Genomic DNA, 12,193 nt, shown 5'->3' with positions numbered 1-12,193 from the left:
TCAGTGATTTTTAAACTTAAGCAAGCATCAGGATCATCTGGAAGGCTTGTTATCGCACAGATTGCTGGGTCCCACCCCCAGAATTTGATTCATAGGTCTGGATAGAGTCCAAGAATTTGCATTTCTAACAAATTCCTTGATAATGCTAATGATGCTGATCTGGGGACCACACTTTGAGTACCATGGCCATAGTTATTTCAAAATCCACCTTTGGTACCATTCTACCCCTGCATTAATGTGAATGATCAAGAACCAACCCTAGATACTGTGGTTGCTGTCATTATTTTTGGTGTTATTGAAATTTTTCTCATTGCAAATCATCATTTACCTGTTGGTTGAGACTGAAAGTTATTTATGTAGATGAGCATTCCTTAAATCTTCATGTCTGTTATTCTCTGAGTGCTTCTTTCCGGGAGGCTGAACAGGAAAGAAACATTTATGGGCTCGCTTGTACTTCGTGAATATTTGCAGAGCTGTATTTATGCCATACGCATGCTCTGATCTTTAGGCACAAAATAGCCATTTGCTGGTTGACAAACTGTCAATCAACACATTGACAATCTGCCCAGTACCAATTCAAGGCGTTAATAGCAATTAATTTGCTTTTTAAAATATATTCATTGATTTCAAAAACACTGAACTTGAAAATGTTCAATGAATAGCTCACTGTTTTTGAGCTCAGTGGAAAATAAAAGGAAGTTTTAAAATTTCATGGTGCTTAAATCCTGACCTGAATTTATCTCTGAATGCGGGCAGGTTCTGGCCACCAAATTGTAGATGGTTCTGCGCATTTGTAAAAGATGAAATTCCTTCCTGTCCCTACGTGCTTAGATATTTTATCTCCCTTTTCTCACTTCTGAAGAAAAACAATGAGGAGTTAAGATCTGGTCTTTAAACTTTGTTTTTACCGTAAGAGTACAAAAACAGCATCAGAGCCTCCTTTGGCTCCCCCTGTGTCTGAAGAAGAAGATGAAGAAGAGGAAGAAGAAGAAGACGACAATGAGCCGCCACCAGTCATTGCACCAAGACCAGAGCATACAAAATCAGTAAGTCCCAAGTGACCGTGTTTCCAAATGATTCAACAGACGTCCTTTGGCATAGTCCTAGAGTCAGAATCTAGTTAGTCACCTAGTATCTGTTGAGCATCTATGTTCCCGGAACTAGAGTATAAGATAAAAATTTCACTGGGGTTGCTGTTTGAGGATGCAGATTAGCACATGACAATTAGAGAATAATACCAAGCAATATACAAATAAGTGCTAAATTTTAAAACTGCTGCAGAAGTTAAGAAAGAGAACAAAAGCCATGGGAATCTGGTAGGAAGAATTGCATACGCAGAGGCACCAAGACCACAATTAGCACAGCATGTTTGGGGACCTCAAAAGACTAGCCCCTGAGAGCTTTCAAGGGCAGTATACTTGAAGCAACTTAAAGATCTTTTTTGATAGAAATCACTTGTCTTTAAAAACTCATTAAATGTTGAGGGGCGGGGTGGAGGGAGGAATGAATAGGTGGAGCACAGAAGATTTTTAGAGCAGAGAAAATACTCTGTGTGATACCATAATGATGGATGCATGTCATTATACATTCATCCAAGCCCATAGAATGGGCATTAAGAGTGAACCATGGGATTGATGGATTGAAAGTGATGAAAAATAGGGTACTTGAATATCATAATCCTATTGGTCTCTGTGTGGCCAAAAATACAACAGCCCAACTCTACCTTCATTATAGTATGTTCCTCTAGTTCCTCCTACTTGACCTTTGTAGGTAAATACAGTTTGGTAAGTATCTCTACAGAAATTGATGGCCCTGGAGGCTGCCATCCCATATAAAGGATAATGGGAGACAGAAAAGGCATTTCTGAAAAGAAAGACTCAGAGGGGAAGGCCAAACATAAATTTTGAGAATTAGAAGAGAGATATCAGGCATAATCAGACCCTAAAACTTTAGGAAAGTGATTTAATTGTCTAAGGTCTTACAACTCTTTAGTTATAGAATTTTCACTAGTATCTGTATTACCCATACCCAATTAGTGATTTTGGATTCAAGGAACATTGAATTTATTAATGATCTACAAAAATGGATACTTCTGAAGTCGTTATTGTAAAGGATACATCTAATAATTATGAAAGTACATGATAATAAATCATTGTGTGTATGTGTAAAAAAAAAAAGAGTGAACCATATGTAAACTATGGACTTTGAGTGATCCTGAAGTGTCAATGTAGGTTCATCAATTGTAGCATTATTTTGGTCTTTAATCTGTAACCAGATTTTTTGTCTTTAAGATCTACACTCGTTCCGTGGTTGAATCCATTGCTTCACCAGCAGCACCAAATAAAGAGGTCACACCACCTTCTGCTGAGAACGCCAATTCCAGTACTTTGTATAGAAACACAGATCGGCAAAGGAAAAAATCCAAGATGACAGATGAGGAGATCCTAGAGAAGCTAAGTGAGTTGTTTTTTGTTTTGCCATCGTTAGTTTCTTGATGAGAGGGTTTCTCCACCTACAGTGGGGATTGAACCTTTAAAAATTTGAACCTGCTTGCATGCACTCCAGGCTCCCTGACATCACAAGATGAAAAGTTTGAGACTCACTGTGTATTCCAGATCACCTCCTCCCTCATACTCCTAATTGCACAAAAACCAAGCATTTTCACTTGAAAAACATCAATCAAGGTGAAAACTTCACTAAATGAATTAAGTAGTAAGTTTTATTTTAAGATTATACCCCCAAAGGGGATCAGTCTGATGAAAAAGATCTTATGATCATACCCCAGGGGCCCCCACCTGATCAGTCATGATGGATAGTTCAACCTCAAAACCCAACACAGTCAATCAAAGTCGGTGGCCACGATAAAATTGCCTTTTCTCTTAATTTAAGAAATTGCTATGTGGACAGGGAGGCAGGGCCAGCAAATGCTCACAGCCTCCTTCCTGCAGTGTCATTAGTGTACCCAGTGTCATTAGTGTACCCAGGCTTGTGCATACACACTCGCTCCATTTTACAAAACACTCCTCTTCCACTTAGCTTTCTGAGTCAAAGAGATTTTTAAAAAAATCCTCTGTTGAAAAGAGTCAAAGTTCTGTGAAGCACATTCATTAAACTCATACTACAAAAGCATCTAACAAATCACTAGTTATCTACAGTTCGTGCCTCCAATCTGACTAACTCCTACTCATCCTTCAAACCTCAGCTCAAAAGACACCTCCTCAGGAAAGCCCTCCTTGTCTCTCTCAGTCTGAGTCAATGGACCTTCTTTTCACTGCCTTTATTGCAGCAAATATCACACTGTACTTGTCTGTCTCCTTCACTAGACTGGGAGCTCTTTAAAGACAGAGATTGTGCCTTCTTTTCCCATACATCCAGCTCTAATAAAGTGCCTGGTACAGAAAGGCACTTAACGGATGCTTGTTGATTGAATGGGTGAAAAAATGAGCAGACAAATGCATCTTTACTGGGTTCCTACTTACGTGTTCTATGCCAGAGTCTTTGGAGGAAACCATAGAAAAACAATTTCCTGATATTAAGAAACTTACAATTTTATTTGGAAGATAAGATTTAATAGTGTGATACAATGAGAGAATAGGAGGCCATCTTGTTTCATGCAACTGTCTGTCTAAAAGAACTCAGGAAAGGAAGAGAGCAGTGCAGGCTATAGGCCACAGGAAGACTCTGCAGAGGTGGTCGTAGGGCCATTTTGCCCTCCAGGGGACATTTGGCAGTATCTGGAGACATGTTTATTGTCACAGCACAGGGAATGCCACTGGCATCTAGTGGATGGAGGCTAAGGATGCTTATAAACACTCTATAATGCAAAGGGTAGCTTCCTTCCTTTCCCCTCCGCGACAAAGAATTATTCAGCCCAAAATGTCAACAGTGCTGATGTTGAGACAGTCTGACACAGAGGTATTTGGAAAGGCAAAGGTTTGGGTTGCCGTTGTCAGCGCTCAGAACTGGAATTGAGGGACCAATTGAGCCAACCGACTTTACTGTACACGATCAAACATGCCTCTAGTGCTAATACCAACTATTTCCTTAATAACAACAGCAATAATTCCCGTTTATTAAGTGCCTTCTCTGCTGACCACTTCACATACATTATCAAGTTTAATTTTCACAGTAATCCCTTGTGGTAGATTTTCATAGCCTCATTTTATAGATCAGTGAAAGTAAGCCTCAAAAAGCTGGAGTGACCAGATCACCAAACTAATGAATGGCAGAGCCAGAGTTGGAATTCATATCTGTTTGCCTTCAAAGCTTATACTATTTCCATTACCCACTTTGCTTCTGCATTTGCCAGCTGTCTATTTGTGTAAAAGGGAAGGAATAAAGGAAAGAATTGCCTGGATAATTTCAGTTCAAGTATTCAGACCATTGCCTCAGTTTTTTTCCTTTACTTTACATGACCTGTGAGAATATATCAGATTTTAAAAATCTAGCAGCCTCGCTTTAGTAAAATTGATTATTTGATAACTGTTTCAAGTCTCAGTAGATTTATTATAGTGAAAATACATTTATAGCTTTCTTAAGTTCACTGACAGAGAAACAGGCATTATTTTGAGGCGGGGGCAAGATCTTGTTTTGCTTGCAAACTGTAAGGGTTCTGGAGCTGTGGTATTTGTTGTTTATTCTGCCCTACACTGAGCAACATGATGAAGAGGAAAAAGCCATGTTTGATTGATTACATTTTTAATTAAGAATTAAGTCAGTTGTTTTCTCTATTGGAGAATGCTTGGGCCTAGAGAGAATCTTTTGCCCTCCAGCCTGTGGGCCACCTGCAACTCTCAACCCTACCTTGTGCTCACAGATGTCGGCAGGGCACACCTGCCAAGAAATGGAGGAGTGTTTTTCACGAAGCAAATCCAGGCTGAGCTTTACTGCAAAGTCTGCAAAGTCAGTCTTTCCTGCTTCTGCTTCACCATCACCCTCCCTGGGCCCTGTCTCTGCCACTTACTCGCTTATATAACCTTAAGCTAGTTATTGAACCCCTCTGAACCTTCATTTCTTATTGGCCAAATGGGGATGAGAATCGTAACTACATTTTAGGACTCTGTCTACAGGATGGATTTTACGTAGCCCAACCTATGGCTAAGAGGACAGGTATTGGCGTCAGAAAGGCCCAGATTCAAATCAGAAGCCCGTTGCTCCCAGCTGTGTCACTTTAGGCAAGTTATTGTAACTTTTCTGGACCTCTTTTTCCTCATTAAGAAAAATGGGGATAATAATGGTACCAACCTTATAGCATTATGGTAATTCAATGAGAATAATGTATGTAAAAACCTCCAGCAAGAGTACTTGGTACACAATAGGTGCTCAATAAACGGTAGTTACTATTTTATTACATGAATATAAAGCCTTATTAAGATAATACAATAGGACAGACTTTGAAGTGAATCATAACTGAGTCTGAGTGAGTCATAGACCCAGACCAGCTGTGTGTCCTTAGACAAGTCACTGAACTCTTCTAAAATTTAGTGTCTTCATCTGAAAAATGGAGACGATTGTACTGGTATAATGGGGATTTTGTGAGGACCAAACGAGGCAAAGTATGTAAGCCACCCAGCACAATAAATAGTTGCTTAGAATTATTATGCTGTGTTTTCCACAATGAGAGCAACCGTATTTTTCACTATAAAAAATTCGGGGGCTTCCCTGGTGGCACAGTGGTTGAGAGTCCGCCTGCCGATGCAGGGGACACAGGTTCGTGCCCCGGTCTGGGAAGATCCCACATGCCGCGGAGCGGCTGGGCCCGTGAGCCATGGCCGCTGAGCCTGCGCGTCCGGAGCCTGTGCTCCGCAACGGGAGAGGCCACAACAGTGAGAGGCCCGCGTACCGCAAAAAAAAAAAATTGGGGCCTAGGATCTTCAGGGGGACAGAATGTTTGAAACCAGCAATAATCCCAGATGTACGGGCCCTGTACAGAAATCACTGAGGAGAAGGGGCTTGGGGAAGGAGTAAAGGAGCCTGTACTAAGAGGCAACGGAGAGGGAAAAGGGAGACAGGGAGGTAGGAAAATGGCCTACGGCCCATACCAGGGTGGACCCCACCATAAGCGTGGGGAGGAGGGGAGGGCGGCCTCACCTTCAGTCTCAGGGATCTGATTACTATGACGTGGGCAGCCCAGACCACAGAGCTGTCAGGCTATTCTTCTTCCACACAGATACTGATTGTGGGAGCCAGACCATGGGATCATTAATGGCTGAAATGAACAGATCATCTTTCAGTTTTACACAGACAGATAGCCTGGGTCTGCCTTGTTCATTGTGGTCTGGTCTGAATCTGCTGGAAAATAAAGAAACCCCTACATTTTAGTGAAATTTTTCAAAAGGTGCTGACTGTCAGCAGAATTGTGCAATCACCTCCTCCTCTAGTCCCTCCCCTCCCCCAGCATTCCCCACTCAAAACTCTTTCTCCGAATCCCCCCTCAGATAGAACTAATATTAGTTCAGAGAGTTCTTTTGCTTTTTCTCAGAAATCAAAACCTTCATTATGCCAAACAGACAGTCTTTTAATGCTTGGAGTTCAACTTAGTTTCCTTGATATGTAGGCGAACACACTGATGGGCTTTTCTGTCACTGAAACCACATCATGAAGCCCATTTTCAAATACTAGTATTTAGTGATTTCTTAAATCCTTGTACTTTAAAGTGAATGGTTTGTTTCTCATTTAGGAAATTGCTCTGGTTGGAAGTCGTTCTGGTATTACCATCATTTTTTCCTTTTGATGTTGAGTTGCTGAATTTTGTCTCTTTATCCCTATCGTGTACCAGTGTTTTCTCCTTTCTTTAGTATAATTTAGGAACACAAATTAGAATGGCTCTGATGCAAGAGGTCACCGTAAAAGCTTGTTTTGTAATTCGGAATTGTACACAAGGCCTGCTGTTCACTTGCTTAGCATCAGTAGATGGCAGCACACACTCTCCTGTGACCGGTAATGGGCATGAGGACGCCATTTTATTAGAATAGCAGTTAAATTCAGAAGCAGAAGCGCCTCAAAATGGTTGTCTTTCGGTAATCCTCATGAAAGGATTTATTCCCAGTTGTTGTTGTTGTTGTTTTTATCCTGCATACCATGGAAATAAAAGTTGAGTAATTTACTGCCATAAAGCCTCATTAATAGAGACACAGATGTAGAGAACAGATGTATGGACACCAAGGGGGGAAAGCAAGGCGTGGGAGGTGGGAGGTTGGATGAATTGGGAGATTGGGATTGACATATATACACTAATATGTATAAAATAGATAACTAATAAGAACGTGCTGTATAAAAATAAAATAAAATAAAATAAAAACCTCATTAACTGAAGCCTGCCAATTGGAATTGGTCATAATTCAGAAAGTGGCTTGGGGTGAAGCTTATTTGCTTTTGTTCAGTCTATGGAAAAGAGTTTGCTCAGCAACTTAATAGTATAACTTTCTTAGAAGACTTTAAACTGCTTAATAAAACTGTGGTTTCAAGTGACTTTAAAATCGTCATTTCATTTAAAAATTTTTTAAGTTCCAGGTCCTTACCCATTCACAGCTGGCTTGAAGGAAGGTAGTTCTCAGTGATGTAGAAATCTGTGAGACAATCTGAAAAAAAATGAAATAGCAACTCAGAATTACATTGGTGGTATTCTATAGAGATAGCTCAAGTGAAATACATTCTCTAACCCCTGCCTTAAAATACGGGGCATTTACTAAATGTAATTCCTAATTTTATTTGAGTTTAATTCAATAGACATTTATTGAGTAACCAACGTATTTCACATACAGCATTATATGGGGAAGCACTGAGGATGCAGAGATGAATAAGACATGGCCCCTGTCCTTACGACACAGTCTATAAGGGGATGTCAAATACATAGATATAGATGGATGGTATATTAAGTACAGAGAAGGAGAGCAAGAGCAAAAACAAGAAAAAAGCAAAAGAGGAGGCAGAAAGAGAGAGAGAGAGAGAAGGTACAATGGCAGTACAGAGAAGGGAAATTATTAATTTTATTCCAAAAACATCAGGGAAGCCTTCCTAGAGGAGGCATAACTGAAGCTGAGTTGAAGCGTGAATAAGGACTTGCCAGGAAGAAAACTTAAGAAGGACATTGCGGGCAGAGAATAGCATGTAAAGAAAGTATAAAAGTATATGGTTGGGAACATTAACTTATTCAGTGCCACTTGAGTATATCAGTAGAATTGGTGGTGGATATGAGCACTGGAGTTTTAAGAGAGGGAGCCAAGTCGCTAAGCAGGATCTGATCATGAGCTACAATTCGTTTGTTATGGTGAGAGCATAAGGTTCTAGTGGGGAAGTGGGGAAGATGAGATGGAGAATGAAGCAAGAGCCAGATACAAAGAACCTTGCATTCCATGCCAAGGAGATTGAGCTTTACCCTGTAGGTGTTGAGGAAGCATCCAGGACCCCTGAACCAGAGAATCACGTGATCAGGTCTGCACTTAGAGCATCCTGACATAGGTGTGGAGCCTGGACTCGAGTGGGCAGAGGCTGGAAATTCTTAATCCAGTTAGGAGGCTGTCGGAATAGCCGAAACAAAAAATGGTGAGGGCCTAACTAGAACAGTAGTAATGAGGAGACGACAGATTCAAAAAGTATCTAGGAGGTAAACAGATACAGGCCCAGGACTCAGTGGACAACTACACACATGGGGAGTGAAGGTAAGGGGTAAGTCAGGGTGACTCCCAGATCTCGGACTCGGGCTACTGAGTAGACAGATAGTTGTACCATTGACTGAGATTGGGAATACAAGAGGAAAAGAATTACAACGACTCACATATCGTGACTCTTATTTAACCTAACTGAAACATGGACTTCTCTTACGAAAAACAAACAACAACAAACCTAACAACCATGGATGAACAACCCATGAATGAAACATTTTTTTTTCCAGGTATACTATCTACTGGTAGGTCTGAATGAAGTTGTTCACTAGCCCAGAAACTAGATCACGTCTAAATTAGCACGAAGTATCGTCTGCAGCACACAGTTTAGCTCTTGAATACATATTTGCTTGTTCACATTCATTTAGTCAGCAAATTCAGTGGCAGCCACTGTTCTGGGCACTGAAGTTACAGGGATGAAAAGACAAGCTTCCTGCCCTCAAAAAGAAGCATGTAAGTCTCATTAGAATGATCAGAGAAGAATATTGATATTACACTTAAATAATAAATAGGAATTCATGGGTTTGATAGGAAAGGGAAAGGGGGAGCATGTCTAAAGACCAAAGCCTTGGATAGTGATGGTGTTGCTAGGGTATAAAGTCGGAGGGACGGAGAGGAAAGGAATAATATGAGGTCAGACTGGTTAGGTAGGAGCTAGATGCTGCTGGATGGTAAAGGGCCTTCTATGCCAGACTAAGAAATTTGAAATTGATCCTGTAGTAAGGGGGAACTTTTGACGATTTATGGATAATGGAGTGAAATCACTCTGAAGTAGGCTGACCACACATCTCAGTTTATCCAAGACAGTCTTCGTTTATGAGTTACATGGTTACCCTATTCCAAAGGCATTGTGGACAAGGAATTAGAGAAGGCAGAGTTTAGAGGTAGGTCACGACCAGCACAATTGTTTGAACGAGATGTTGAGGACCTGAACAATGGCAGTGGCCATGGGTATGAAGAGGAGGGAATGGATAAGAGTGACAATTAGGAGATAGACTCCACAGACCTTCTCTTAATTAGTTCATGTGTATAAATCTTGTTATACTAACTGACTCTACACTTCTTTGAATAGGGGCCATGTTAGTAAGATATAACTTAAAGGTAATGATACTGATTTTTTGCTTCCATAAGGAAAGAAGGGAGGGCCAGAAGGATCCAAATAAATGATTCCCTTCCAAGTAGTCCACTTGAGAACTTATTCCCATGATGCTGCCGTGGCACGGAATTTTTCTGTACCTATTTGAGCATTGCATTGGAGAGTCAATGTCACTTCCTTTAGATTTATTCTGAGTGGTGGCAAGTATTGACTGGACTGGAAATTTTGAAATTGCAAAAACCAATATTTTTTCCAGAGCCAAACATGATAAATGAATGGTTTTCTTGTGTGGCTTGTAAACTGACTCCACAATGTTTGGAACAACCTATAGAAACAGAAAGTAGGTGAGTGGTTGCCTAGGGATGGGTTGGTAAGCAAAGAGGGGACCAAGAGTGACTGCTAACAGGTACAAGATTTCTTTTTAGGATGATAAAGATGTTCTAAAATGAGATCATGGTAAAATTGAGTAAATTGGCACAACTCTAAAAATTTACTAAAAGCCACTGAATTGTACACTTTGAGTGAACTTTATGGTATGGAAATCATATCTCAGTAAAGCTGTTAAAAATGTTTGGAGTGCTAATAGGGGCCTAGGTTCAGGGATGTATGGAGTTTTTTTAGGATTTTATTTTATAATCATACAAATTTTTATTAAGGTATAGTTGTTTTACAATATTATATTAGTTTCAGGTGTACAGGGATGTAAGTTTTTTTAAAACAGTAAGTCTCATTACTTTATGATTAACCTTTATTCTTTATTAGAGCCATTCCCCATCCCCCATCACCCTTAGTGCAGTACTGGGTGCATATTAATTGCTCAAGAGATATTTTTCCAGCAAAACTGAATGTACTGTAGCACTCGATTTTACTCCAATTCAGAGAAGATAGTGATTTTATTAAATACTATGTGCAAGTCCTTAGATGTTTTAATCTCCTAATCTACAGTACCCTTTTATGGGAACTTTTTATAAATGTTGGGTTATGATCAGTCCTTCTTGTTTCCCAAACGTCATCAATTTTGAGTATAAGCATCTGGGTTATTACTACTAGTTTAATTAATATATTACTGTTTGTTACTTTAATAAAATATATCATTATCCATATAAATTATAGAAATCACATAAGAATATTGCTGTAATATTTTATTTGTCATTGACTCTGGCATCTTAAATTTTAATATTAAATAGAGGAAAATCAATCAATTTAAATCTCTCTCTCTCTCTCTCTCTCTCTCTCTCTCTCCCCTCCCTCCCCTCAGGAAGCATTGTGAGTGTTGGTGACCCAAAGAAAAAATACACAAGATTTGAAAAAATAGGTCAAGGGTAAGTGATTATTATGTGAACTATCAAAAGATGAGCACCAGAGACATATATTAAAGTGCAATAACAGCTTGAATTTCTGGTAAATTATGCTTCTCATTTTCTAGGTTACATTCATGTTTTGCATTCTTAATATCGGCCTTTCTGGCTGTCAGACTGTTCATTAACCTAGGAACATATCCTGCTGGAATGTGCACTATTGTTAGCTTAACAGTGAATTATTCACTGATGCTTTCATCCCATAGAGTTACACGATTCAAACCGATTCGTCTCGAAAAGCAGTAGAGTTATAGAAACCTCTAAGCTTGTATGAAAACCCCCTTTATCCCTGTCCCCCTCTACATCTGTATGGATGTTATGCTTAAGATCCTGTTTCATTCTCAGACTGTAAAGTGACAGAGTGATGGTAAGGAAGGTCCTGATTGAGTGATCCAGAGGTGGGCAGAGTTGGCTATCTGAGTAAGGAAGAAATAGATCAATAATCCCTAAATGGGATGGAGTGTATCATTTTCACTTAGTATGCTCGTAGGAATAAAGATTCCCAGGCTCCACTGCCAGAGATTTGATTCAGAAGTCTGGAGCGGGGCCCAGGAATCTGAACTTTGGGACAGTTCCTCAGATAATCCTGACCATCAACTAGACCTGGAAACCAGGGGGCTAGATCATTCACCAGAGCTAACGGTGGGAGTCACCAGTTCTACAAGCCAGCTGTAATTAGACATGTTTCTCAAGCCTTCACGTGAAACTAAACAGGAGTGCCTGAGTAGGCAACAGGGTTTGAAACAGGGAAATGTTTTGTTTAAAGAGAAATGAAGCGTTCTAAAGGGGTGTCCTTAAATGGGAAATGAGACAAGATATTTAGGCGTACCAACAACTGTATGTCAGGCACCCCAGAGGTCTCCTGACTGAAACAAGGGGCTGGGAAGAAAGGGATACAGCTAATGTGGCTGCAGAATTGTCCTAGCCCCTCAGCCACTGGAGTCTGTTTTCAGATAAGGGAATGTAGGATTTCTTCAAGCACCTCACTGCTTTTCCTGGGATCCTTAGCTTCAGAAAATTATAGACTGTATATAAGCTTGACTGTTTTTGTGATTTTTTGTATTTTATTTCGTTTT

The 12,193-nt window shown here is 40.1% G+C and overlaps 1 protein-coding gene across 22 annotated transcripts in view; it reads left to right on the top strand.

Annotated features, from left to right (window-relative positions):
- PAK3 (p21 (RAC1) activated kinase 3) overlaps positions 1–12,193 on the top strand; it is a 285,248-nt gene that overhangs the window by 225,644 nt on the left and 47,411 nt on the right. For all 22 annotated transcript variants that reach the window (XM_073799469.1, XM_073799468.1, XM_019949424.3 and 19 more), the window contains 3 exons: positions 915–1,046; positions 2,292–2,457; positions 11,018–11,081. In XM_073799469.1, coding sequence (XP_073655570.1) covers positions 915–1,046; positions 2,292–2,457; positions 11,018–11,081 — 362 coding nt within the window. The remainder of the gene's footprint in view (positions 1–914; positions 1,047–2,291; positions 2,458–11,017; positions 11,082–12,193) is intronic.

This window comes from Tursiops truncatus, chromosome X (genome assembly GCF_011762595.2).
Source record: "Tursiops truncatus isolate mTurTru1 chromosome X, mTurTru1.mat.Y, whole genome shotgun sequence".
Lineage (NCBI taxonomy): Eukaryota > Metazoa > Chordata > Mammalia > Artiodactyla > Delphinidae > Tursiops > Tursiops truncatus.
The sequence above is the reverse complement of the archived record's forward strand: the minus strand, read 5'-3'. Positions and strand labels throughout refer to the sequence as shown.